Source organism: Rhinopithecus roxellana, chromosome 19 (genome assembly GCF_007565055.1).
Source record: "Rhinopithecus roxellana isolate Shanxi Qingling chromosome 19, ASM756505v1, whole genome shotgun sequence".
Classification (NCBI taxonomy): domain Eukaryota; kingdom Metazoa; phylum Chordata; class Mammalia; order Primates; family Cercopithecidae; genus Rhinopithecus; species Rhinopithecus roxellana.
In genome coordinates this window covers 13,832,557-13,857,174 of record NC_044567.1, presented here as the reverse complement: position 1 = coordinate 13,857,174, position 24,618 = coordinate 13,832,557, and the positions used below count along the sequence as shown (strand labels likewise).

The 24,618-nt window shown below is 48.1% G+C and overlaps 1 protein-coding gene and 1 non-coding gene across 3 annotated transcripts; one reads left to right on the top strand and one right to left on the bottom strand.

The window, feature by feature from the left end:
* Nucleotides 1-3,161: 3,161 nt before the first annotated feature.
* LOC115894990 lies at nt 3,162-3,268 on the bottom strand. The gene has a single exon (XR_004055204.1). It is a non-coding gene; the product is annotated as a U6 spliceosomal RNA (small nuclear RNA).
* A 10,186-nt stretch (nt 3,269-13,454) lies between these two features.
* Nucleotides 13,455-24,319, top strand: G6PC (glucose-6-phosphatase catalytic subunit). 2 transcript variants are annotated; one of them, XM_010385751.2, is made up of 5 exons: nt 13,455-13,827; nt 17,107-17,216; nt 20,328-20,433; nt 22,171-22,286; nt 23,485-24,319. In XM_010385751.2, the coding sequence occupies exons 1-5, from the start codon at nt 13,598-13,600 to the stop codon at nt 23,994-23,996; spliced, it is 1,074 nt and encodes a 357-aa protein (XP_010384053.1). In that variant the 5' UTR covers nt 13,455-13,597; the 3' UTR covers nt 23,997-24,319. The 2 variants fall into 2 exon arrangements, with proteins under 2 accessions (XP_010384053.1, XP_010384060.1); XM_010385758.1 differs by having other exon boundaries at nt 13,534-13,827; nt 17,107-17,222; nt 20,411-20,433; nt 23,485-23,530.
* The last annotated feature ends 299 nt before the right edge of the window (nt 24,320-24,618 follow it).

The following is a 24,618-nucleotide window of genomic DNA, read 5'->3' as shown; positions in this document are numbered from 1 at the left end:
ATATATATAAGGAGCCGGGCATGGTGGCTCAAGCCTGTAATCCCAGCACTTTGGGAGGCCGAGACAGGCTGATCACGAGGTCAGGAGATCAAGACCATCCTGGCTAACACGGTGAAACCCTGTCTCTACCTAAAAATACAAAAAAATTAGCTGGGCGAGGTGGCGGGCACCAGTAGTCCCAGCTACTCGGGAGGCTGAGGTGGGAGAATGGCGTGAACCCGGGAGGCGGAGCTTGCAGTGAGCCGAGATCGCGCCACTGCACTCCAGCCCGGGCGACAGAGTGAGACTCCATCTCAAAAAAAAAAAAAAAAGGAAAGAAAAAGGAAACCACTCGAAAACGTAGTGGCTTAAAACAGCAAACCAACACCTTGCTCACAATTCTGTAGGTCAGCAATCTGGCCCAGGCTCTGTCGGGCAGTTCTGCCAGATTCTCCTGGGATCGCTTCATGGATCAGCCACGTGGACTAGGGCTGGGTAGTCTAAGACCTCACACTCAGCTCTGGTGACTGGGGGTGGCTGGCAGGCTGCATGTTGTAGCAACCTGTCTCCAGGAGGCTTCCTGGACTTCTCCCCTTTGTGAGTTGGGGTTCTAATCATAGCCCAAAGAGGGTAAGCCCTAGCAAGCAAATGCTTTTCAAGCTTTTACTTAGATCACATTTGTTTTTTGTTATTTGTTTGTTTGTTTTTCTGAGACAGTCTCACTTCTGTCACCCAGGCTGGAGTGCCATGGTGCAATCTCAGCCTACAGCAATCTCCATCTCCCAGGTTCAAGCAATTCTCCTCCCTCAGCCTCTCGAGTAGCTGGGACTGCAGGTCCCTGCCACTGCGCCCGACTAATTTTCATATTTTTAGTAGAGACGGGGTTTCACCATGTTGGCCAGCCTGGTTTCGAACTCCTGACCTCAAGTGATCCACCCACCTCAGCCTCCCAAAGTGCTGGGATTATGGGTGTGGGCCACTACACCTGGCCTACTTATATCACATTTGTTAATGTCCCATTAGCCAAGGCAAGTCACAAGATCAAGCCCAGATTCAAAGGATGAAGACATAAACTTTATATCTTGATGGGAAGAGAGGCAAAGTCACAATGCAAAAGAGCACACGTCAGGGAGGGGAGCATTTTCACAGCCGTGTGTACAGTCTGCTGTACTGGGCACCAGACATATAAGCAGAGCTCAGTTCTGGAGGCTGGAAGGAATGCTTTCTTGGCACTCAGGGCTCAGGATGGCAGGTTAAGATGCAAGCAAAACCATTATAATGCAAGGTCTGAATGCAGTAAGTGCCCCAACATAGGAGTTCAAATCAGACAGATCTTTTGCAGCTAATGAGGGGTGGAGGTCAACGGGTTGAGAGGCTTTATTTCCTTGACCTTGAAGTGTAGTTAGAATCTGGTCATACAGAGATGGGGAAAATGATATTCCAGGTGGAGGAAAAGCAAAGTTGGAAAAACCAAGGCAAGTTTGGGAAATCCAAACTTATCTAATGTATCTGGTGTGTGGCCATCAAGGGGGACGGCAGGGCATAAAACTAGAAAGATAAGCTGGTGTCCAATGTGGGTGAGCTTGTGTTTGAACTTCATTCTGTAGGCAATGGGGAGCCACTGAATATTTCTCAGGTAACAAGTGAGAAGAACCGTATTGTAAGAAGACTCCTTGGCCTGTATTCTATAGGATGGCTTGGGGTGGGAAGCAAGAAGAGGAGAGGTGATCACAGGTAATGAAGGGACTAGGGGACGTCTAGGCAATGGGGTTGGCCAGGGGCAGCACGAGTACAAAGTATCTGGACAGATCCTGATGAGTGACTGCAAATGGGGCATGAAGAGCTGTCAAGGTTGGCTCTGAAGTTACCAGGCTCACTGCCCAGAGGATGACAGAGAGGAGGAGATTCACTTACAAAGCAGGAAAGTCTGAGCAAGAACAGGTGTGAAAGGAACCTATGGATGTGGGGACTGTATGGGACATCCGGTTGGTGTCCAACCAAGATCCAACATCATGCTGAGGAAGGAGGAAGAAGAGAAAGGAGAGGAGACTTTGTCAGAGCAACACTGAACACAGGGTTTCAAGGTGGTTGACAGTCAAGTATCAGATGTGGCCAAATGATTAAGGAAGAAGAAAGATGAGTAGAGGCCAACCAGCTGACTTGACAATGAGGAGGTCACAGGTGACTTCCTAGGAGAGCACAGGAGGCTGAAGTCTCCAGCTTTCTTTCTTTTTTTTTTTTTTTTGAGATGGAATCTCGCTCTGTCACCCAGGCTGGAGTGCAGTGGCACGATCTTGTCTCACTGCAAGCTCTGCCTCCCAGGTTCATGCCATTCTCCTGCCTCAGCCTCCCAAGTAGCTGCAACTACAGGCGCCCACCACCACACCCAGCTAATTTTTTATATTTTTAGTAGAGACGAGGTTTCACCGTGTTAGCCAGGATGGTCTCAATCTCCTGACCTCGTGATCTGCCCGCCTCGGCCTCCCAAAGTGCCCAGGTTCTATCTATCTATCTGTCTGTCTGTCTGTCTATCTATCTATCTATCTATCTATCTATCTATCTATCTATCTATCTATCATCTATTTATTTATTTATTTGAGACAGAGTCTCTCTCTGTCCCCAAGCTGGAGTGCAGTGGTGTGATCTCAGCTCGCTGCAACCTCCACCTCCTGGGTTCCTGCCTCAGCCTCCCGAGTAGCTGGGACTACAGGTGCATGCCACCACTCCCAGCTAATTTTCGTATTTTTAGTAGAGACAGGATTTCACCATGTTGGCCAGGATGGTCTCCATCTCCTGACCTCATGATCCCCCCTCCTCGGCCTCCCAAACTGCTAGGATTAGAGGCGCGAGCCACCACGCCTGGCCCCCAGGCTTTATTTTTATTTGTTTGTTTGTCTCACTCTGTCACTCAGGCTGGAGTGCAGTGGTGAGATCTCAGCTCATTGCAACTTCTGCCTCCTGCCTCATGTGGTGCTCCCACCTCAGCCTCTCAAGTAGCTGGGACTACAGGCACATACCACCACACCCAGGTAATTTTTGTGGGTGTTTTTTTGTGGGTTTAATTTTTGTGGGTTTCTTTTTTTTTTTTTTTTTTTTTTTTTTTTTTGGTAGAGATGGGGTTTTGCCATGTAACCCAGGCTGGTCCAAGCTTTATTTTTCATATTTATTTTTAATTTAATTTTTTTTGTATGGAATGCTTCACGAATTTCCATGTCATCCTTGTGTAGGGCCCACGCTCATCTTCCCTGCACCATTGCAATTTTAGTATATGTGCTGCCGAAGCGATCACTGAAGTCCCCAGGCATTGAGGAGGGAGCAACAGGCATCCTGCTCTCTGGGATTCAAGGTGGAGAGAACACCTGGACTTACATGACCCTGGTGCTAGCCTCTCTTTCCACTTCACAACCACTGGAGTGAATGAAATGTTAAAAATAAACACTGCTGTTCCTTTCCACCCTAAAGAAGAGAGGCACGCTAGACTCTTCCCTGCTGCTCTCCCTGTCTCTCTGGCCTGCTGGCTAAAGATCAGGCACTGCCAGGCAGACAGGCGCTGGCGGGACAGGCGGCTGTTTACTTGCTAGTAGAGCACTGCTGTGTTTTCACAGCTCAGAATAGCTCTATAGCCACCCCCAGGCCTGGGGACCTAGGAGCCTCACTGTTTATTTTCATGACAATTCTGGGCCTCACCTCTTCCCTTCTCTGAGTCAAGGTCCTTATTTGAGAACTCTTAGAGGGGGTAAGGTGTGGGTTAAAGGGTCCAAGACTACTAATTTCCTAATTATCTTTCCCAGCTGGCTCTGGAAGAGGGAAGAACTAATAACTGACTGTACAACACTGGCATTTTGGTTGGGATGGAATTTCCTCTGCTTTTAAAGAAAGAGTTGATTAAAGGACTGCATGGCCAGAGCCAGGGGGCAAGAAAATGTGGGAATGAAAGTGGGTAGAAGGGATGACTCCAATCTGAACTGCGGCAGGTTCTGTGTAGGGAGCTTTCACTAGAGAATTGTGGGGGCTTCTCTGACTCATGGTGCCCCTAAGGTCAGGCTGGGTTCTGGCTGCCCTGGTGTTTAGAAGGTATTCAGGAATAGGGGAAAGACTAGCTTCACGGAATACTCTTTTGAACTCTGAATCTTTTTAATAATGTGAGTGTATACTACTTTTGAAAATAATTTAGGCTCACTCCTATAATCCCAGAACTTTGGGGGACCGAGGCAGGTAGATCACCTGAGGTCGGGAGTTCGAGACCAGCTTGGCCAATATGGTGAAACCCCACCTCTACTAAAAAAAAAAAAAAAAGCAAAAATTAGTCGGGCCATGGTGGCATGCGCCTGTAGTCCCAGCTACTCGAGTGGCTGAGGCACAAGAATCGCTTGAACCCAGAAGGAGGAGGTTCCGGTGAGCCAAGATCATGCCCCTGCACTCCAGCCTGGGCAACAGAGTGAGACCCTATCTCAAAAAAAAAAAAAAAAGAAAAAGGCTAGGCATGGTGACTCACACCTGTAATCCCAGCACTTTGGGAGGCCGAAGTAGATGGATCAACTGAGCTCAGGAGTTCGAGAACAACCCGGGCAACGTGGTTAAACCCCACCTCTACTAAAAATGCAAAAAGTTAGCCGGGCATGGTGGCGTGTGCCTGTAATCCTAACTACTCGGGAGGCTGAAGCAGGAGAGTTGCTTGAACCCAGGAGTCGGAAGTTGCAGCAAGCAGAGATCGCACCATGGCACTCAAGCCTGGGCAATAGAGTGAGACCCTCTCTCTCTCAAAAAAAAAATTAATTTTTGGCCGGGCGCGGTGGCTCAAGCCTGTAATCCCAGCACTTTGGGAGGCCGAGACGGGCGGATCACCAGGTCAGGAGATCGAGACCATCCTGGCTAACACGGTGAAACCCCGTCTCTACTAAAAATACAAAAACTAGCCGGGCGAAGTGGCGGGCGCCTGTAGTCCCAGCTACTCGGGAGGCTGAGGCAGGAGAATGGCGTAAACTCGGGAGGCGGAGCTTGCAGTGAGCTGAGATCTGGCCACTGCACTCCAGTCCGGGCGACAGAGCGAGACTCCGCCTCAAAAAAAAAAAAAAAAAAAAAAAAAAATTAATTTTTAAAATACGACCAACGTTTATTTTTTTCTTCTGACAATCATTAATCATTTACTTCTGTTAGATAATTCAAAGCCAGGCACCACTTCATTGGAGTTACGTTCAAAGGACTGCCACTGCTCAGAATATCAAAGCTGAAAGGAGGGTGAGGGTCCCTGGGTCTCATTTTACAGTTGACAAAAGCAAAACCCAGAGACTCCAGTGACTTGGCCAAGGTTGCACAGCTCTTTAATTTTATTTATTTTATTTTTAAAAACCAGTGATGCCCATGGCGGGGTTACGGTTTCCTGGGCTGCCTGCTGGAGGCTTGGGAGTGTTTCTGAGAGTCTCCTAAGGAGAAGGAAGAAGCACCTTCTGCCCCCTGCCCACCTTCTACCCACCAACCCCCACCTCTCTCCCATCCACAACCAGGCTGAGCAACAGCTGGGAAATTGATGACTTGGTTTCTTTCCCTCCTTTAGTCTGTCTCAGTTCTTCCAAAGAATCCTTGAGTTGAAGCAAGGAGGGACAGCGGTTTGGGCTTAGCTCAAGTCACACTTCCCTTCTCTCCTCAAATAGCCCTTCTTTGCCTCTGGCATACAGACCGGGACCAAGGGGAGCCTTTTAAAAATAGTCCTGACCGCACTTTTGCAGGTTTGCTTCCCTTGCCTCTGCCTCTGTAGTGCACCATCAACAAAGTTTAACTCCTGGCAGGATGGATGAAATTTGACAGCAAAAATGTTTTCTGACTGCAAAGGTGGTTTGGCACTGCAAAGGGTTGATTAAGAATGGGAGAAGAGGTTGGGCGCGGTGGCTCAAGCCCTGTAATCCCAGCACTTTGGGAGGCTGAGGCGGGTGGATCACTTGAGGTCAGAAGTTTGAGACCAGCCTAGCCAACATGGTGAAACTCCGTCTCTACTAAAAATACAAAAAATCAGCCGGGCGTGGTGACATGCACCTGTAATTTCAGTTACTTGGGAGGCTGAGGCAGGAGAATTGCTTGAGCCTGGGAGGCAGAGGTTGCACTGAGCTGAGATCATGCCACTGCACTCCAGCCTGGACAACAGAGCAAGACTCTGTCTCAAAACCAAAGAAACAAACAAACAAACCACAACAACAAAACAGAAAAGTCTGTCATCTGTTTGTGAGGGAACTAGTTAAATGTTCATGGAAACAGGTTACTTCCTGGAGGGAACAACAGCTTCTTTTGGGGAAGGGGACTAAGGAAGAGGGAGGTGAAGAAGAGGAAGGGCAGTTCGTGCTTCCCATGAAGGTTCTGGTGACTCATTTGATTTTGGAAGAAGGCAGGCCATGGGATGGCAGGAGGAAGGTGTCTAGTGGGGAGTTCTGAACTGTTTACAATGCAGCAAATGCCTTCAGGTTTTCTTCTGTGGACAAAATGTGCAACCCATCCTGAGACACGCTCCATGCTTCCCCTACCTGGTCAACAGATGCACAGTTCAAGGTCCTGAAGCTGAACTTTCTCACTGTGCCAGAGAGAAGCCAGCCCTTTGCACTAGCGAACAATGATTAACCCACCTCTCCCTCCAGCTGTTTTTCTCAACATGTTTTTCTAAAACATAAACTGGGTCACTCACTTAGAAGGTGACAGCAGTTGATCTGGCCAGTTTCCCATGTCTACTGTGAAACACTTCCTCCATTGATCACTTGGTAAGGGGGAAAAAAAAAGCATACAAAAGAAAAGTAATTAAAAACAAAAATAAAACTGTACATTTTGCAGTTTGAAATGTAGCCCTGCTGCTCGGATGAAACTGTGAACCGGAGCTAGGTTTTGAATCCCATCTATAAGTAATGCAGACAACACTCATTCTAGGCCAGGCGCAGTGGCTCCTGCCTATAATCCCAACACTTTGGGAGGCTGACACAGGAGGACACTTGAGCCCAGGAGTTACAGACCAGCCTAGGCAACAAGGCCAGACCCTGTTTCTACAAAAAATACAAAAAATTCTCCGGATGTGGTGGCACAGGCCTGTAGTCCCAGGTACTGGAGAGACTGAGCTCGGAGGATCACTTGAGACCCAGGAGGCTGTCAAGTGGTTGCAGTGAGCATTGATGGGACGACTGCACTCCAGCCTGGGCAACAAAGTGAGACCCTGTCTCAAAAAAAAAGACCCATCGTAGGATGATAACTGAGTAAAGGAAAGGTGGCTCCTCTCTCAACAGAATCCAGACCCCCCACCTAGAATAGAAGATTCGGCTTCAGGTAAAATCAGACTTTCTTTCTGGTAGTAAATGCAATTTTTGGATGAGGTGTGTGGTAAGTTACAGCTCCTTTTCCCTCTTTGCTTTCTCGTCTGCAAATAAAGTTGTTCGAGTGAATGAGTCAACCTCGCCCTGGGAGAAGGTGCCAGGGCCCTGGGCCCAGCTGCACTTATTTATCAGCAGACCAGACTGTACTTCCTGGCATCTTTCCTTCATGTTTCTTCTCAAGATCCAAAGCCTCTGGATTTCTAGTTGTGGGGAAAATGCCTGAGGAGCGGCTTGCTTGGGTACCTACCAAAGAAGAGTCCGAATGACTTTCCATTCTCATTCCTTCCCCAAATTGGCTGACCATGTCCCTAGACGGCATTAACGAATCTTCTCTATCGAGGACAGAATAATAGGGAACTCACTGATATTTCTACAAAGAAAATCAAAAGATGTCACCCCAAACTATGACTCCCAATATAATAAGTACTTTTTTTGTTCGTTTGTTTGAGATAGGGTCTTGCTCTGTTGCCCAGCAGGAGTGCAGTGGCATGATCACGACTCACTGTACCTCCTGGGTTCAAGTGATCCTCCCACCTCAGCCTCCCGAGTACCGGGATTACAGGTGCCCGCCACCTCGCTGGGCTAATTTTTTTTGGCGGGGGGACAGAGTCTCGTTCTGTCGCCCAGGCTGGGGTGCAGTGATATGATCTCGGCTCACTGCAACTTCCACCTCTTGGGTTCAAGCGATTCTCCTGCCTCAGCCTCTTGAGTAGCTGGGATTACTGGCATGTGCCACCACGCCCGGCTAATTTTTGTATTTTTTTTTTTTTTTTTTGAGACGGAGTCTGGCTCTGTCGCCCAGGCTGGAGTGCAGTGGCGCGATCTCGGCTCACTGCAAGCTCCGCCTCCCGGGTTGACGCCATTCTCCTGCCTCAGCCTCCCGAGTAGCTGGGACTACAGGCGCCCGCCATCTCGCCCGGCTAATTTTTTGTATTTTTTAGTAGAGACGGGGTTTCACCGTGTTAGCCAGGATGGTCTCGATCTCCTGACCTCGTGATCCACCCATCTCGGCCTCCCAAAGTGCTGAGATTACAGGCTTGAGCCACCGCGCCCGGCCTAATTTTTGTATTTTTAAGTAGAGATGGAGTTTCACCATGTTGGTCAGGCTGGTCTCGAACTCTCGACCTCGGGTGATCCAACCGCCTCAGCCTTCCAAAGTGCTTGGATTACAAGCGTGAGCCACTGCACCTGGCCAATTATTGTATTTTTTGTAGAGATGGGGTTTCACCATGTTGGCCAGGCTGGTCTCAAATTCCTAAGCTCAAGTGATCCGCTAACCTCAGACTCTCAGAGTGCTGGGCTTATAGGTGCGAGCCATCGCACCAGGCCATGACTATATTAAATAAAAAACCCTTGAGAGGTTTTTTTTACCCTTGGGAGCCTGGAAGTGATTTTTTTCCCCTATCTTTTGCCTATAAAGATAGGACTGGCCGGGCGTGGTGACTCATACTTGTAATCCCAGCATTTTGGGAGTCCAAGGCAGGTGAATCACTGAGGTCAGGAGTTCAAGACCAGCCTGGCCAACATGACAAAACCCCATCTCTACTAAAAATACAAAAATTAGCTGAGCCTTGTGACACACACCTATAATTCCAGCTACTTGGGGGGATGAGGTACAAGAACTGGTGGAACCCAAGAGGTGGAGGTTGCAGTGAGCTGAGATCATCCCATTGCACTCCAGTCTGGGCAACAAGAGTGATACTCTGTCTCAAAAAAAAAAAAAAAAAAAAAAAAAAAAAAAAAAAAAAAAGGACTGACTTACAAGAACAATTGTTCTTCTTCTTCCTTTATCCCATTTTCCATTACAGGAAAGAAGACCAAAAATGTAGCCATAGAAAGAGTCTCAACATGACCCTTTTTCAAGATAATGACTGTCTCTGAGAACCATTTAAAATCCAGGGAGAACTATTTACAAGTTAATTTCTGTTCCTCGATCCAACCATTCTCCCTCTGCCCTTCGATAGAATTCCTCTTCTCCCCCTTCCCATGACCTGTTTTTAACAGAATCCAAGCCACCCATTCTTTCTGTAACCTCAAGATGGTGGATGAGCTTCCATACCTCACTGGGAAGTTGGATCTTCATTCTTAAGCCTCCCATGTATACATGTTACATACATTTGTATTCCTATTCTCCTATTAATCAATCTGCCTTGGCCAGGCGCAGTGGCTCACGCCTGTAATCCCAGCACTTTGGGAGGCCGAGACAGGCGGATCACAAGGTCAGGAGATCGAGACCATCCTGGCTAACACGGTGAAACCCCATCTCTACTGAAAAATACAAAAAACTAGCCAGGCGTGGTGGCAGGCGCCTGTAGTCCCAGCTACTCAGGAGGCTGAAGCAGGAGGACAGCGTGAACCTGGGAGGCGGAGCTTGCAGTGAGCTGAGATCGCACCACTGCACTCCAGCCTGGGCGACAGAGCGAGACTGTCTCAAAAAAAAAAAAAAAAAAAAAAAAAAAAAATCAATCTGCCTTATGTCAGTGACTTTTTGGCAAACTTGTAGCTTGTCACTTACATAAGGATCCCCCAGTTTACATAGTTTTGTAAATGTCAGGCCACCCTGTCCCACTAGACCACCAAAGTCCTGCAAGACAGCTGGGATTTAACTTTTTTTTTTTTTTTCTTGAGACAGTCTTGCTCTGTCACTGAGGCTGGAGTGTAATGGCAGGATCTCCACTCACTGCCACCTCCACCTCCCAGGTTTAAGTGATTCTCCTGCTTCAGCTTCCCGAGTAGCTAGGACTACAGGTGCCCCCCACCATACCCAACTAATTTTTGTATTTTTAGTAGAGACGAGGTTTTACCGTATTGGCCAGGTTGGTCTTGAACTCCTGACCTCAGGTGATTCGCCCGCCTCGGCCTCCCAAAGTGCTGGAATTACAGATGTGAGCCACTATGCCCGGCCTGGCTTTTAACTTTTAATTCCTCAGAGAGCCAGGCATGGTGCTTTGCTCAGGAAGCGTTGGTTGAATTAAACCAGAGCACTTCTTGAAAAGGGAAAAGAACAGGAGTTAGAGGGAGATGGCGGGAACCCCTCTCTGGAGATGGTTCTTTAAATGAGTGGATTCTGCAGGGCGCTGTCGCTCATACCTGTAATCCCAGCATTTTGGGAGGCCAAAGCAGGAGGATTACCTGAGGCCAGGAGTTTGAGACCAGTCTGGGCAACATAGAGAGACCCCCCTCCCCATCTCCACAACAAATAAAAAATTAGCCAGGTTTGGTGGTGTGGGCCTATAGTCCCAGCTTCCCAGAGGCTGAGGCAAGAGGATACCTTAAGCCCAGGAGATTGAGGCTACAGTGAGCTGTGATGGTGCCACCGCACTCCAGCCTGGGCAACAGAGTGAGACCCCATCTCAAATAAATAAACAGATAAACAAGTGGATTCTCAGCAAAACTTCTAGCCACTCACCTCATAAATCCACAAGACCTTTGAGAATCCACAGTGTCTTGATGCAGTCAGCTTTCTAACAAGCTGGGGCTTCACCTGTTTTCCCACAGATAAAAACGTGCTAGAGGAAGCAGAAAGGGGCTGGCAGGTGGAAAGGTGAGAACTAGCTCATCATCTCAAGACTATGAGGTTGCTGTGATCTAGAGGGTCCCCCTGCCTGGTGGCCAACGGCCAGGAAGACTCCCACTGCCCCGGATGCCCAGAGTGGGATGTCAGCTCCATCACTTATCAACTCTTCATCTATAGGGGCATTCTCCCTCCCTGAGGCTTCTCAGAAAATAGGGCCCTCCATTTGCTCCCCATGTGCTGAGCACATGATGACAGAACCCCTCCCGACTCAGAGACCCTGGCTCCTCGCTGCCCTGCCATGACCCAGACGGTGGCCTTTGTATAATTTTTTAGACTCACCTCAGACCATAGAAACTCTCATCCCAGAGGTCACTGCAATAGTTACTCCACAACAGAGGCTTATCTGGGTAGAGGGAGGCTCCCTACCTATGGCCCAGCAGCCCTGACAGTGCAGATCACATATACCCCATGCCCCAGCACTGCCTGCCATGCATGGGCTTACTTTGCACCCACCCACAGTTACCACCACATTACCTGCTCTCCAAGGTTAGGCGTGGCAGGAGAAGGTTGCTTGGACCAGCAGAAACTATGCAGTCAAGGGCAACTGGAGTCAGCATGGGCTGAGTGGGAGCCCTTGGTGGGGTGGGGAGGAGACTCCAGGTCATACCTCCTGGAGGATGTTTTAATCATTTCCAGCATGGAATGCTGTCAACCTTTGCCACAGATTCATTAGCTCTGAGTTTCTTTTCTCTGTCCCCAGCTACCCCTTACATGTCAATATGGACTTAATGATGGGAAATTCAGGCAAGTTTTTAAACATTTTATTCCCCCTGGCTCTTATCCTCAAAAATGCATGAATTTGGAGGCAGTGGCTCATGCCTGTAATGCCAACACTTTGCGAGGGTGAGGTGGGAAGATCACTTGAAGCCAGGAATTTGAGACCAGCCTGGGCAGCGTAGTGAGACCCCGTTTCTACAAAAATAAATAAATAATTAAATAATAATAGTGATATGAAGCATGATTAAATAGCTGTATTTTTTAAAATACATGAATTCGTTACCTGGTTCATTCCCTGGTTCCTTTCATAGTCCTCTGTGACCTCAGTGTGAGGGTTTTGGTCTCTCTACTATTTGTAGGCTGATATACAGTACACACACATACACACACACACACACAGTGTATCTTGAGCTTTCTTTTGTGTATCTACACACACACACACACATATATAAGAAAGCTCAAAACATAGAAGCCCTTTTTCAAAAATAACTGAAAGTTTCAAACAAAGTCTTTAAGTCTCCAGTTACCAATTTGCTGGTATTCTTATTTAGAACCATACGTTCATCATACTGTTGCACAGGAAGACTATACATTCATTCTTTTGCTTAAATGAGTTAAAACACTTGGCCAGGCATGGTGGTTCACACCTGTAATCCCAGAGCTTTGGGAGGCCAAGACTGGCGGATCGCTTGAGCTCAGGAATTGAAGACCAGCCTGGGCAACATGGAAAAACCTCATCTCTACAAAAGATAGAAAAATTAGCCAGGCACGATGGCGTGTGCCTGTGGTCCTAGCTACTCAGGAGGCTGAGGCAGGAGGATCACATGAGCCCAAGAGATTGAGGCTGCAGTGAGCCATGATTATGCCACTGCACTCCAGCCTGGGAGACAGAGTGAGACCCTGTCTCAAAAGAAAAAGAGAGAGAAATTTTAAAAAAGAAAACACCACCAAGGGCTGTAACTTTAAGATCATTAAATGAATTAATCACTGCATTAAAAAATGATTACTTTATGATCCTAAGAGATATGAGGCCAATACCAGGAAGGGGGTTGATTTCCCAAACCAGAGGCAGACCCTAGACTCTAATACAGTTGAGGAAAAACCAGCAAGATAACAGTCCCCAGTACAATAGAAGTTACTATATTTTATTTGTTGTTTTTCTTTTGTTTTGTTTTTTTAGAGATTGGGGTCTTGCTCGATTGCCCAGGCTGGAGTGCAGTGGTGGGACAATAGCTCACTGCAGCCTCCAGTTCCTGGGCTCAAGCATTCCTCCTGCCTCAGCCTCCTGAATAGCTGGGACTACAAGAGTACACCACCACACACACCAAAACAATTTTTTAAATATTTGTGTAGAGACGAGGGTCTTGCTTTGTTGCCCAGGCTGGTCTCCAACTCCTGGCTTCAAGGGATCCTCCCACCTCAGCCTCCCAAATTGCTGAGACTACAGATGTGAGCCACCACAACCAGCTAGAACTTACTAATTTTAAAATTAAGAACTTAAACTTGCGCAGCTAGAGCACCAAGATTTTTCTTTGTCCCCAAATAAGTACAGTTGCAGGCATAGAAAATCTGACATCTTTGCAAGAATCATCGTGGATGTAGACTCTGTCCCATGTCTCTGGCCTGGTTTCGGGGACCAGGAGGGCAGCCCCTTGCACTGCCAAGAAGCATGCCAAAGTTAATCATTGGCCCTGCTGAGTACATGGCCGATCAGGCTGTTTTTGTGTGCCTGTTTTTCTATTTTACGTAAATCACCCTGAACAAGTTCGCATCAACCTACTGGTGATGCACCTTTGATCAATACATTTTAGACAAAAGTGGTTTTTGAGTCCAAAGATCAGAGCTGGGTTGACCTGAATACTGGATACAGGGCATATAAAACAGGGGCAAGGCACAGACTGATAGCAGAGCAATCACCACCAAGCCTGGAATAACTGCAAGGGCTCTGCTGACGTCTTCCTGAGGTGCCAAAGAAACGAGGATGGAGGAAGGAATGAATGTTCTCCATGACTTTGGGATCCAGTCAACACACTACCTCCAGGTGAATTACCAAGACTCCCAGGACTGGTTCATCTTGGTGTCCGTGATTGCAGACCTCAGGAATGCTTTCTACGTCCTCTTCCCCATCTGGTTCCATCTTCAGGAAGCTGTGGGCATTAAACTCCTCTGGGTAGCTGTGATTGGAGACTGGCTCAACCTCGTCTTTAAGTGGTAAGAACCATATAGAGAGGAGATCGGCAAGAAAAAGAGGCTGGCATTCGCTCTGGAAATATCTGTCCATCAGAAGTTGCTTCCCCCAGGCTATTCAGGCAGCCACGGGCTACTCATCCTACCAACCCTTCTCTCTGACTTTGGATCATCTATATAAAGGGGGAAGACAGAAAAAAATCCTACCAGTGAGTTGAAAATACAGGAAAGCCTATTTCATACGGGTTAAAGGGTAGGACAGTTGAATTTCGTGAAAAGTCTGAGTTATATAGGCTTTGAGCAAAGAGTTTTCTTAGTATGAAGCAGAAGAGGTAACATAAAGAAAGATGTATGGGGCCATGCATGGTGGCTTACACCTGTAATCCCAGCACTTTGGGAGGCCGAGGTGGGCGAATCACTCCTGGGTGAACTCAGGAGTTCAAGACCAGCCTGGGCAACATAACGATACTCCATCTCTACAAAAACATTACTAAAATTAGCTGGGCGTGGTGGCGTGCACCTGTAGTCCCAGCTACTCAGGCGGCTGAGGTGAGAGGCGGAGGAGGTTGCAGTGAGTTGAGATCGTGCCACTGCATTCCAGCCTGGGCAACAGAGTAAGGCTCTGTTTCAAAAAAAAAAAAAAGATGATGTATGCTGTATGAAAAAAGGAAACAGATGATTCAACAGCCTGTTTTGTGGAGTAATGAAAAGTCACCCTGGGAACTGGGCTCCAGCCCTCGTTCTACCACCCACCAATTACATGTCCTTGGCAAGTCATATTAATTATCTGAGTTTCTGTTTTATAATCTACAAATAGGTTATCTCTGGCAGCTTAATAATAATCAGGGTTAACATTTATTAAACAGTGCGTGCCAGGCCATGTGCTATGTGCTTTCCTGTGAGGTAGTTACTGCTATTTACAGAAATAGTAGATGCAGAGACCAAGGTGCTGAGTTAAATGATTAGGCCAGCGAGGTTAGTACATGCTGAGCCACGATGGAAGCCCAGGCAGGCAGGCTGGCTTCCGCAGCAATGCCCTTAAGAACTATGTTACATCCCGTGCTGATAAACTGACTCTTTGTGGGGGGAAAAAAGCCCTGAGTTTAGCATTTGCCAATTTTCTACCATATAAACATTCCCATTATGGCCTGCCTTCCTTCCTTCCTCCCTCCCTCCCTTCCTTCCTTCCTCTCTCTCTCTCTCTTTCGTTTGAGATGGAGTCTTGCAATATCACCCGGCTGGAGTGCAATGGCGCGATCTCAGCTCACTGCAACCTCTGCCATTCGGGTTCAAGTGAGTCTCCTGCCTCAGCCTCCTGAGTAGCTGGGATTACAGGCGCCCGCCACCACGCCCAGCTAATTTTTTTGTATTTTTAGTAGAGACGGGGTTTCACGATGTTGACCAGGCTGGTCTCAAACTCCTGACCTCATGATTTGCCTGCCTTGGCCTTCCTAAGTGCTAGGATTACAGGCGTGAGCCAACACACCCAGCCACATGATTCTAAAAAATAAGAAGATGAAGTGTTATTCCAAACATCTGATCTCCATTGAAGAACCATGCAATCTCTCTCCGTTGGTAGAGGTCAGAGTTAGTGGCTCTCCCTGATTTCGGTGAGAAATCACTATTCCACCATCATAGGGGATAAAAGACATCCTGACTGACAGTTGACACCTATTTCCACAGTGAAAGATACATCTAGTGCTTTTAAAGGGGAAGTGGTTTGTCTGAGACACTCTGTTTCAAAGCAGAGAGGACACCAAACGAACATCCGAAGCTATATACATCCTTACAGAGAGCAATTCTGATGGAAATACAGGCTGTTTCCTGGGGGAGCTCCTCCTAGGGGCTGGAGTGCATTCTCTGATGTCAGAGGAAATGCAAGATTCCTTGAGGCCTGAGGGAACCCATGGTATATGCAAGTCCAAGTTTCAAACTCTAGTTCCATATGCATTCTTCCAGGACAAATACTGCTGAGGTTAAAAAAAAAAAAGGGCCGGGCGCGGTGGCTCAAGCCTGTAATCCCAGCACTTTGGGAGGCCGAGACGGGCGGATCACAAGGTCAGGAGATCGAGACCATCCTGGCTAACACTGTGAAACCCCGTCTCTACTAAAAAACTAGCCGGGCGAGATGGCGGGCGCCTGTAGTCCCAGCTACACGGGAGGCTGAGGCAGGAGAATGGCGTAAACCCGGGAGGCGGAGCTTGCAGTGAGCTGAGATCTGGCCACTGTACTCCAGCCCCGGCGACAGAGCAAGACTCCGTCAAAAAAAAAAAAAAAGTCACATAGCTGCCATTATATGGATTTCAGGATCTTTTTTTTTTTTTTTTTTTGACATGGAGTCTCGCTCTGTCGCCCAGCCTGTAGTGCAGTGGCATAATCTCAGTTTACTGCAACCTCCGCCTCCCAGGTTCAAGTGATTCTCCTGCCTTAGCCTCCCGAGTAGCTGGGATTAAAGTCACGCACCACCACACCTGGCTAATTCTATATATTTTTTGGTAGAAACAGTGTTTCACTATGTTGGCCAGGCTGGTCTCAAACTCCTGACCTCATGCGATCCGCCCTCCTCGGCCTCCCAAAGTGCTGGGATTACAGGTGTGAGCCACCGCACCCGCCCGGAGTTCAGAATCTTGGGCTTCATTATTTGTGTTTAAATAGATCATACAGTCAGGCGCAGTGGCTCATGCCTGTAATCCCAGCACTTTGGGAGGCCAAGGTGGGAGGATTGCCTGAGTTCAAGAGATGGAGACCAGCCTGGGCAACATGGTGAAACCCCATGTTATCTACTAAAAATACAAAAACTAGCTAGGTGTGGTGGCACACACCTGTAGTCCCAGCTATTCAGGAGGCTGAGGTGGGAGGAGGTAGAGGTTGCAATGAGCCGAGATTGCACCACTGCACTCCAGACTGGGTTACTGAGCCAGATCCTGTCTCAAAAAAAAAAGAAGGAAGGAAAGAAAGAAAAAAGAAAGAGAGAGAGAGGAAGGAAGGAAGGAAGGGAGGGAGGGAGGGAGGGAGGGAGGGAGGGAGGGAGGAAGGAAGGAAGGAAGGAAGGAAGGAAGGAAGGAAGGAAGGAAGGAAGGAAGGAAGAAAATACATTCAAACAAACAGTTCAAAATGCAAAAGTTACATACATAAGGATGTGTCATGAAACATCTCCCTCTCACACTTCTCCCCAGCCACCCAGTTCTCCCTTCTAGAGGCAACATGTGAAATCCTTCTCAAGCTACACTATTGTTGAAGGTGTGGGCTTTGGGCAAAAGCGTTCATTCAGTAACCCCAGAAACTCGTTCTGTTTTTCCATAGGATTCTCTTTGGACAGCGTCCATACTGGTGGGTTTTGGACACCAACTACTACGGCAACACTTCTGTGCCCCTGATAAAGCAGTTCCCTGTCACCTGTGAGACTGGACCAGGTAAGAGTCCCAGCCCCTGTAGAGACAGAAGCTGGGTGGACCTCGTTCATCTGTTATGGATGAAACTGACCTTGAGGGGACATGAGGAAAGCCATTCCTTTGTACTTTTGTCATGCTCTTCAATTGGCACAAGTTAATTCACTTCAGCAATGCTTTCCTGAATAGCACAGTAGTATTGGAAATCTGCCTGTTACAGAACCTGGGTGGAGTCCAGAGAGGTACAGGCACCCACGGGCAAAAGTTCATGAGAGTCACTGCCCTGCAGCGCTGTGTCCTGAGAAAGGAGGGGGCAGAAGCCTGAGCTCCTGCGGGTCCTTCCCAATGGCCCGGCCCACTGGATGTGCCCTCCTGAGCTGACTGTCCAATCCGTTGCTGTGCCTACATTTTATTAGTTACAGCCAGATGGGTACTGTCAAATCAAATGATAGATTTCATTTTCAGTATGTAATAGGAAGCCCCCTCCGTCGCCCTAAAGTCTCAGCTGCCCTCTGAGACTAGTACCCTCTAAGGTACTAGCATCCCTCCCTCAGAGACCCTTTCCTGACCCCAAAATTAGGGAAGGTCCCTTAGTTATTCGCTCTCACAGAGCATTCATTCACCTCAGAGCATTCACTCATTCAGCTGTTACTTACCAAGCACCTACTGGGAGCTCTACACTGTTCTATGTGCTAGGGATACCTCACAGACACAAAGATCCCTGCTGCCCTTGTGGAGCTGAAATCTGAATAGAGGAGGTGAAATACACAAAAATTATAATAATAAGTAAACTAGGCCAGGCGTGGTGGTTCATGCCTGTAATCCCAGCACTTTCAGAGGCCAAGGTGGATAGATCACCTGAGGTCGGGAGTTCAAGACCAGCCTGGCCAACATTGTAAAATCCTGTCTCTACTAAAAATGCAAAAATTGGTTGGGCATGATGGCACATGCCTGTAGTCTCAGCTACCTGGGAGGCTGAGGCAGAAGAATTGCTTGAACCTGGGAGGCAGAGGTTGCAGTGAACCAAGATCGGGCCACTGCCCTCCCGCCTGAGTACAGAAGGAGACTCTCTCCAAAAAAAAAGTTAATTATTAATATGTAGGATAGGCCAGGCACGGTGGCTCACGCCTGTATTCCTAGCACTTTGGGAGGCTGAGGCGGGTGGATCACCTGAGGTGAGGAGTTCAAGACCAGCCTGGCCAACATGGTGAAACCTCGTCACTAATAAAAAAAAAATGCAAAAGCTTAGCCGGGCGTGGTGGCAGGCACCTGTAATCCCAGCTACCCAGGAGGCTGTGGCAGGAGAATCACTTCAACCCGGGAGGCAGAGGTTGCAGTGAGCCAAAATCGTGCCACTGTACTCCAGCCTGGGCAACAGAGAAAGATTCTGTCTCAAAAAAAAAAAAAAAAAAGTTTAAATGAATTACCCAAGGTATATAATTAGTTAGAGGGAAGAAGAAGGGAGGGAGGAAGGGAGGCAGAAGGGAAGGGAGAAATGGAGGAAGGGAGGGAGGGAGGGAGGAAAGAAAGCCTTTATTTATCTATGGGGTTCCCTGGAAAGCAGGCTGAAATGGAGTTTCACGTGCAGGAGTTTAGATACTCTGAGGAACTATACTTGTAGAAGGGAAGGAACAGGAAAAGGGCAGAAGGAGAGGTCCGGTTGTGATTCTGCCTCATCCGACTCCACAGGGAGCTCTGAAGCTGGGGATGGCTCCTCAAAGTTGGCCCCAATTGGGTCAAGGGAATCAGACCCCGGGCAGGGCGTAACCTTGATCAAGGCAACTCTCTTTAGCCCAGGGCAATGCCCGGAGAAGGCTGAGAGCAGAGAGCCATCTGCCATCACACTCTCAACAGCTACGAAATAAGTCCTGCAGTTCAGGAGGGAGGTCTGGGCGGCACATCTCAGGAACCTCTGTCTCTCAGGGTAGAGGAATTAAGAATGGGATGGGAACCAGACTGGGCATGGTGGCTCACACTTATAATCCCAACACTTTGGGAGGCCAAGGGTGGGAGGATTGCTTGAGCCCAGGTGTTCAAAACCAGCCTGGGCAAAAACAAACAAACAAAACACATTTTTTTTTTTTTTTGAGACGGAGTCTCGCTCTATCGCCCAGGCTGGAGTGCAGTGGCCAGATCTCAGCTCACTGCAAGCTCCGCCTCCCGGGTTTACGCCATTCTCCTGCCTCAGCCTCCCGTGTAGCTGGGACTACAGGCGCCCGCCACCTCGCCCGGCTAGTTTTTTGTATTTTTTAGTAGAGACAGGGTTTCACGGTGTTAGCCAGGATGGTCTCGATCTCCTGACCTCGTGATCCACCCGTCTCGGCCTCCCAAAGTGCTGGGATTACAGGCTTGAGCAACCGCGCCCGGCCACAAAACACATTTTAAAAAGTTGCTGGGTGTGGTGGTGTGCACCTGTGGTCCCAACTACTCAAGGGGCTGAGGCGGAGGATCGCTTGAGTCCAGGAGGTCAAGGCTGCAGTGAGCTATGATCATGACACTGCACTGCAGCCTAGGAGACAGAGCAAGACCCCATCTCTAAAAAACAAACAAACAAAAAACGGAACCGGTTGCAGGCAGGGTTAGATAGCGTGGTCAGAGTAGGACTCACTGAGAATGTGAGATCTCAGTCAAGTTTTAAAGGATGTGAGGGAGTAAGTTTCTGGCAGAAGAGCTATGAAGGGCTGTCTGGCCAGAGGATCGCCATGCAAACGCCCTGAGGTGGGAAAGTGCTTGGTGTGTTTAAAGGAAAGCAATGAGGCCAGTGTAGCCAGCAGAGTGTGCAAGGTGAGAAGGAACAGAAGATGTGGAGGGCAGATCAGTTTGTAATTGTACGCCCAGTATACTGATTCTTTGTGTAATCTCCAGACTGCACTTAACTGCAAGAGCAGGGACCCTCTCTGATTTTGCTCACCATTGTATTCCCAGGGCTTTGCACAATGCTTGGTGCATAGTAGATGGAAATTTGTTAAATAAATGACTTACGGATAACGAATAGATGGGAAGATGGGTGGATGGATGGGGGGTAAACAGATGTATGAATGGGTAGAGTGGATAGGGGGATGGCTGGGTAGATGATGCACTGTCTCCCAGATGAGGACTTTTTCACCTGTACTCATTCTCTTTCCTGCCCTTTAGGGAGCCCCTCTGGCCATGCCATGGGTACAGCAGGTGTATACTACGTGATGGTCACATCTACTCTTTCCATCTTTCGGGGAAAGAAAAAGCCAACCTACAGATTTCGGTAAGAACTCAACACTGGGGTGTAGGTGGTGGAGGGCAGGAGGTGGCTCTCTCTGTAGCTGACACACCACGTGCTCTTCCTCACATACCCCTAGCCCGCTCCCACACCTGGGCAGGCACTGATTAAAATTGTGGCAGTTTGGATAAGGGTGAAACTCAGAGTGAAACTCAGAGTCACGGAATGTTTGGGCTGAAAGGGATCCAGTAGTGCAATCCCTTGTTTTACAGATAAGGAAACAAGGCCCAACACCATGAAGGGACTTATAAAAATCAGGTAGTGAGGCAGCAGCAGGGCTTAAATAAAAACCCATGTCTGTACCAACCACAGAGTCGCCCACTCAGGTTAAAATAACCAGAGAAACAGAAGATATTCCTATTACAGAGAATTCCGGGTGTGCAGCCACAGTGCAAATCCTTTTTATTTTTATTTTTGAAACGTGGTCTCATCTGTCATCCAGGCTGAAGTGAAGTGACATGATAACGGCTCGCTGCAACCTCTACCTCCCAGGCTCAAGCGATCCTCCCACCTCAGCCGTCTGAGTAGCTGGGACCACAGGCCATACACCACACCCAGCTAATTTCTCATATCTTTCTGTAGAGACAGGGTTCTGCAATGTTGCCCAGGCTCAGGCTGGTCTTGCTCTCAAGCAATTGGCTTGCCTCAGCCTCCTAAAATATTGGGATTACAGGCGTGAGCCATGGTGCCAGCCCATGCAAATCCTTAATTATCAAATAGATAAAATAGGGAGGTTAAAATTCATATACACAAGGGTTCACCACTTGCCACAGGCATCTTTCTTTTTTTTTTTTTTTGAGATGGAGTCTCGCTCTGTTGCCTAGGCTGGAGTGCAATGGCGCGATCTCGCCTCACTGCAACTTCCACTTCCTGGGTTCAAGCTATTCTTCTGCCTCAGCCTCTCGAGTAGCTGAGACTACAGGCTCGTGCCACCACATCTGGCTAATTTTTGTATTTTTAGTAGAGATGGGGTTTCACTATATTGAACAGGCTGGTCTCGAACTCCTGACCTAGTGATCCGCCCGCCTCAGCCTCCCAAAGTGCTGGGATTACAGGCGTGAGCCACCGTGCCTGGCCTGTTTATTATTATTATTATTATTATTATTATTATTATTATTATTTATTATTGAGATGGAGTTTCACTCTTGTTGCCCAGGCTAGAGTGCAATGGTGCAATCTCGGTTCACTGCAGCCTCCACCTCCTGGGTTCAAGCAATTCTCCTGCCTCAGCCTCTCAAGTAGCTGGGATTATAGGCATGCACCACCACCACACCCGGCTAATTTTGTAATTTTTTTTTTTTCTTTTTAGTAGAGACGGGGTTTCACCTGTTGATCAGGCTGGTCTCAAACTCCTGACCTCAAGTGATCCACCCACCTCGGCCTCCCAAAGTGTTGGGATTACAAGCGTGAGCCACCGTGCCTGGTCAATTTTGACTTTTTTTTAAAGATACAGGGGTCTTGCTATGTTGCCTAAACTGGTCTTGAACTCTTGGCCTCAAGTGATCCTCTCACCTCGGCCTCCCAAAGTATTGGGATTACAGGTAAGAGCCACTGCACCCAGCCCCCAACAGGTATCTTTGGGCTTTTGAGTACTGGCTTTAATTTACAAAAATTCCACTGAGAGCACCCAAGTTTGCCAGGCTCCAACATTCCTGCAGGGGCTGTTTTCTTTTCTGAAGGATCTGCACCTGTGTTCTGTTATGGTTGCCTCTTCCATTGCAGGTGCTTGAATGTCATTTTGTGGTTGGGATTCTGGGCTGTGCAGCTGAACGTCTGTCTGTCACGAATCTACCTTGCTGCTCATTTTCCTCATCAAGTTGTTGCCGGAGTCCTGTCAGGTACGGGCTGATCTGACTCCCTTCCTCCTCCCCCCAACCCCATTCCATTTCTCCCCCTAAGATGAGGACAAAATCCCAGCATTCCAGCCACATCCTGTGTGTAATCAGTACTGTGAGCATTTCTGTGGGTTCAAAGTCAAGAATGAGCAAGTTGAAATGATTAATTTCTGTAGGAGTGCCCAGATCTATAGAATGAATTGTGTAGAAGTTACCATGCATCAAATTAACTAACCAAATTGAATTAGCTTGAAATCTCGGAGCTTTTTACAATCTTTATTTCTTACTGATCTTCAACAGGCCCTAATTTACTTTTCAGGGAATCTGCCAAATTTAACAAATTAGCACGGTGTCCTAGGAAAGCTCTTTATTTAAATACATTTATTTGCAAACCTAATAAATAACTGCAGTTGATCTCTTTTATAGGTTTAGAGTTTTGAATATCTGAGTTTTCTTAGATCCAGTTAACAAGGTTAAGACAAGATTTAGGTGAAACATAAGAAAGAGTTTGTGGGAGGCACTAGAATATAAGACCTTAACAAAACTGTGGAATTTCTCCCCTGGAGATTTGTAAGAACAGAACACAGCAGCATTCAAAGAAGAATGTTGAGAACAAGGGAGATGATGGTTTCATGGTAATCACAAAAGTAACACAGCATTTAGTAGTGGGGTCCATGTTTGAGGAAGAACCTGAAAGCCATATCACATGAAAAACCTGGGAATGTTTAGGTTGGAGAGAATAACTGTGTCCAAATGTGTGACAGAGGGACTAGATTCATCACTTACTAACTCCTGCAGAAAGAACTGAGAAAACAGACAGTATTAGAGAGGGACCAGTTTCACACAGACAAGGAAGAACTATTCAGCAATCAATTCCATTCAAAGATAAAATGGACTGTTCTAGTGGGGGCGAGCTCCCTACCTCTAAGGGTATTCAAGTAGAGATAGGAGGACCTCCTGGTAGGAAATTTGCGTATGGGGGGAGAATGTACGTGATATGGCACCTCCATCTGAAAGAGTCTATGTTGAGGGCAGACTGGAGTCACACATGGGAATAAGCCGGGCGACCCTGCAATCTGCCGTCTGTGATATAATTCCACAGTCACAGAACGGAGGGCATGTCACCCACTGCTCCAAACCCACCTCTAGCAAAGGTCCCAGATCCTTCCTATCTCTCACAGTAATTCTTTCTTCCACCCAGGCATTGCTGTTGCAGAAACTTTCAGCCACATCCACAGCATCTATAATGCCAGCCTCAAGAAATATTTTCTCATTACCTTCTTCCTGTTCAGCTTCGCCATCGGATTTTATCTGCTGCTCAAGGGACTGGGTGTAGACCTCCTATGGACTCTGGAGAAAGCCCAGAGATGGTGCGAGCGGCCAGAATGGGTCCACATTGACACCACGCCCTTTGCCAGTCTCCTCAAGAACCTGGGCACCCTCTTTGGCCTGGGGCTGGCTCTCAACTCCAGCATGTACAGGGAAAGCTGCAAGGGGAAACTCGGCAAGTGGCTCCCATTCCGCCTCAGCTCTATTGTAGCCTCCCTCATCCTCCTGCACCTCTTTGACTCCTTGAAACCCCCGTCCCAAGTCGAGCTGGTCTTCTACGTCTTGTCCTTCTGCAAGAGTGCGGTAGTGCCCCTGGCATCCGTCAGTGTCATCCCCTACTGCCTCGCCCAGGTCCTGGGCCAGCCACATAAGAAGTCGTTGTAAGGGATGTGGAGTCTTCAGTATTTCAAGTCAACAACTGTGCCAGGGATTGAGGGGGACTAGTATTTGAAGCAATGGGTGCTGGTATTTGGAGCAAGTGACATGCCATCCATTCTGCCATTGTGGAATTAAATCACAGACGGCAGATTGGAGGGTCGCCTGGCTTATTCCCATGTGTGACTCCAGCCTGCCCTCAGCATAGACTCTCTCAGATGGAGGTGCCATATCACATACACCCTCCCACCATAAGCAAGTTTCCTGCCAGGAGGTCCTCCTCTCTCTACTTGAATACTCTCACAGGTAGGGAGCTCACGCCCACTGAAACAGCCCATTTTATCTTTCTTTTTTTTTTTTTTTTTTGAGACGGAGTCTCGCTCTGTCGCCCGGGCTGGAGTGCAGTGGCCGGATCTCAGCTCACTGCAAGCTCCGCCTCCCGGGTTTACGCCATTCTCCTGCCTCAGCCTCCCAAGTAGCTGGGACTACAGGCGCCCGCCACCTCGCCCGGCTAGTTTTTTGTATTTTTTTAGTAGAGACGGGGTTTCACCATGTTAGCCAGGATGGTCTCGATCTCCTGACCTCGTGATCCGCCCGTCTCGGCCTCCCAAAGTGCTGGGATTACAGGCTT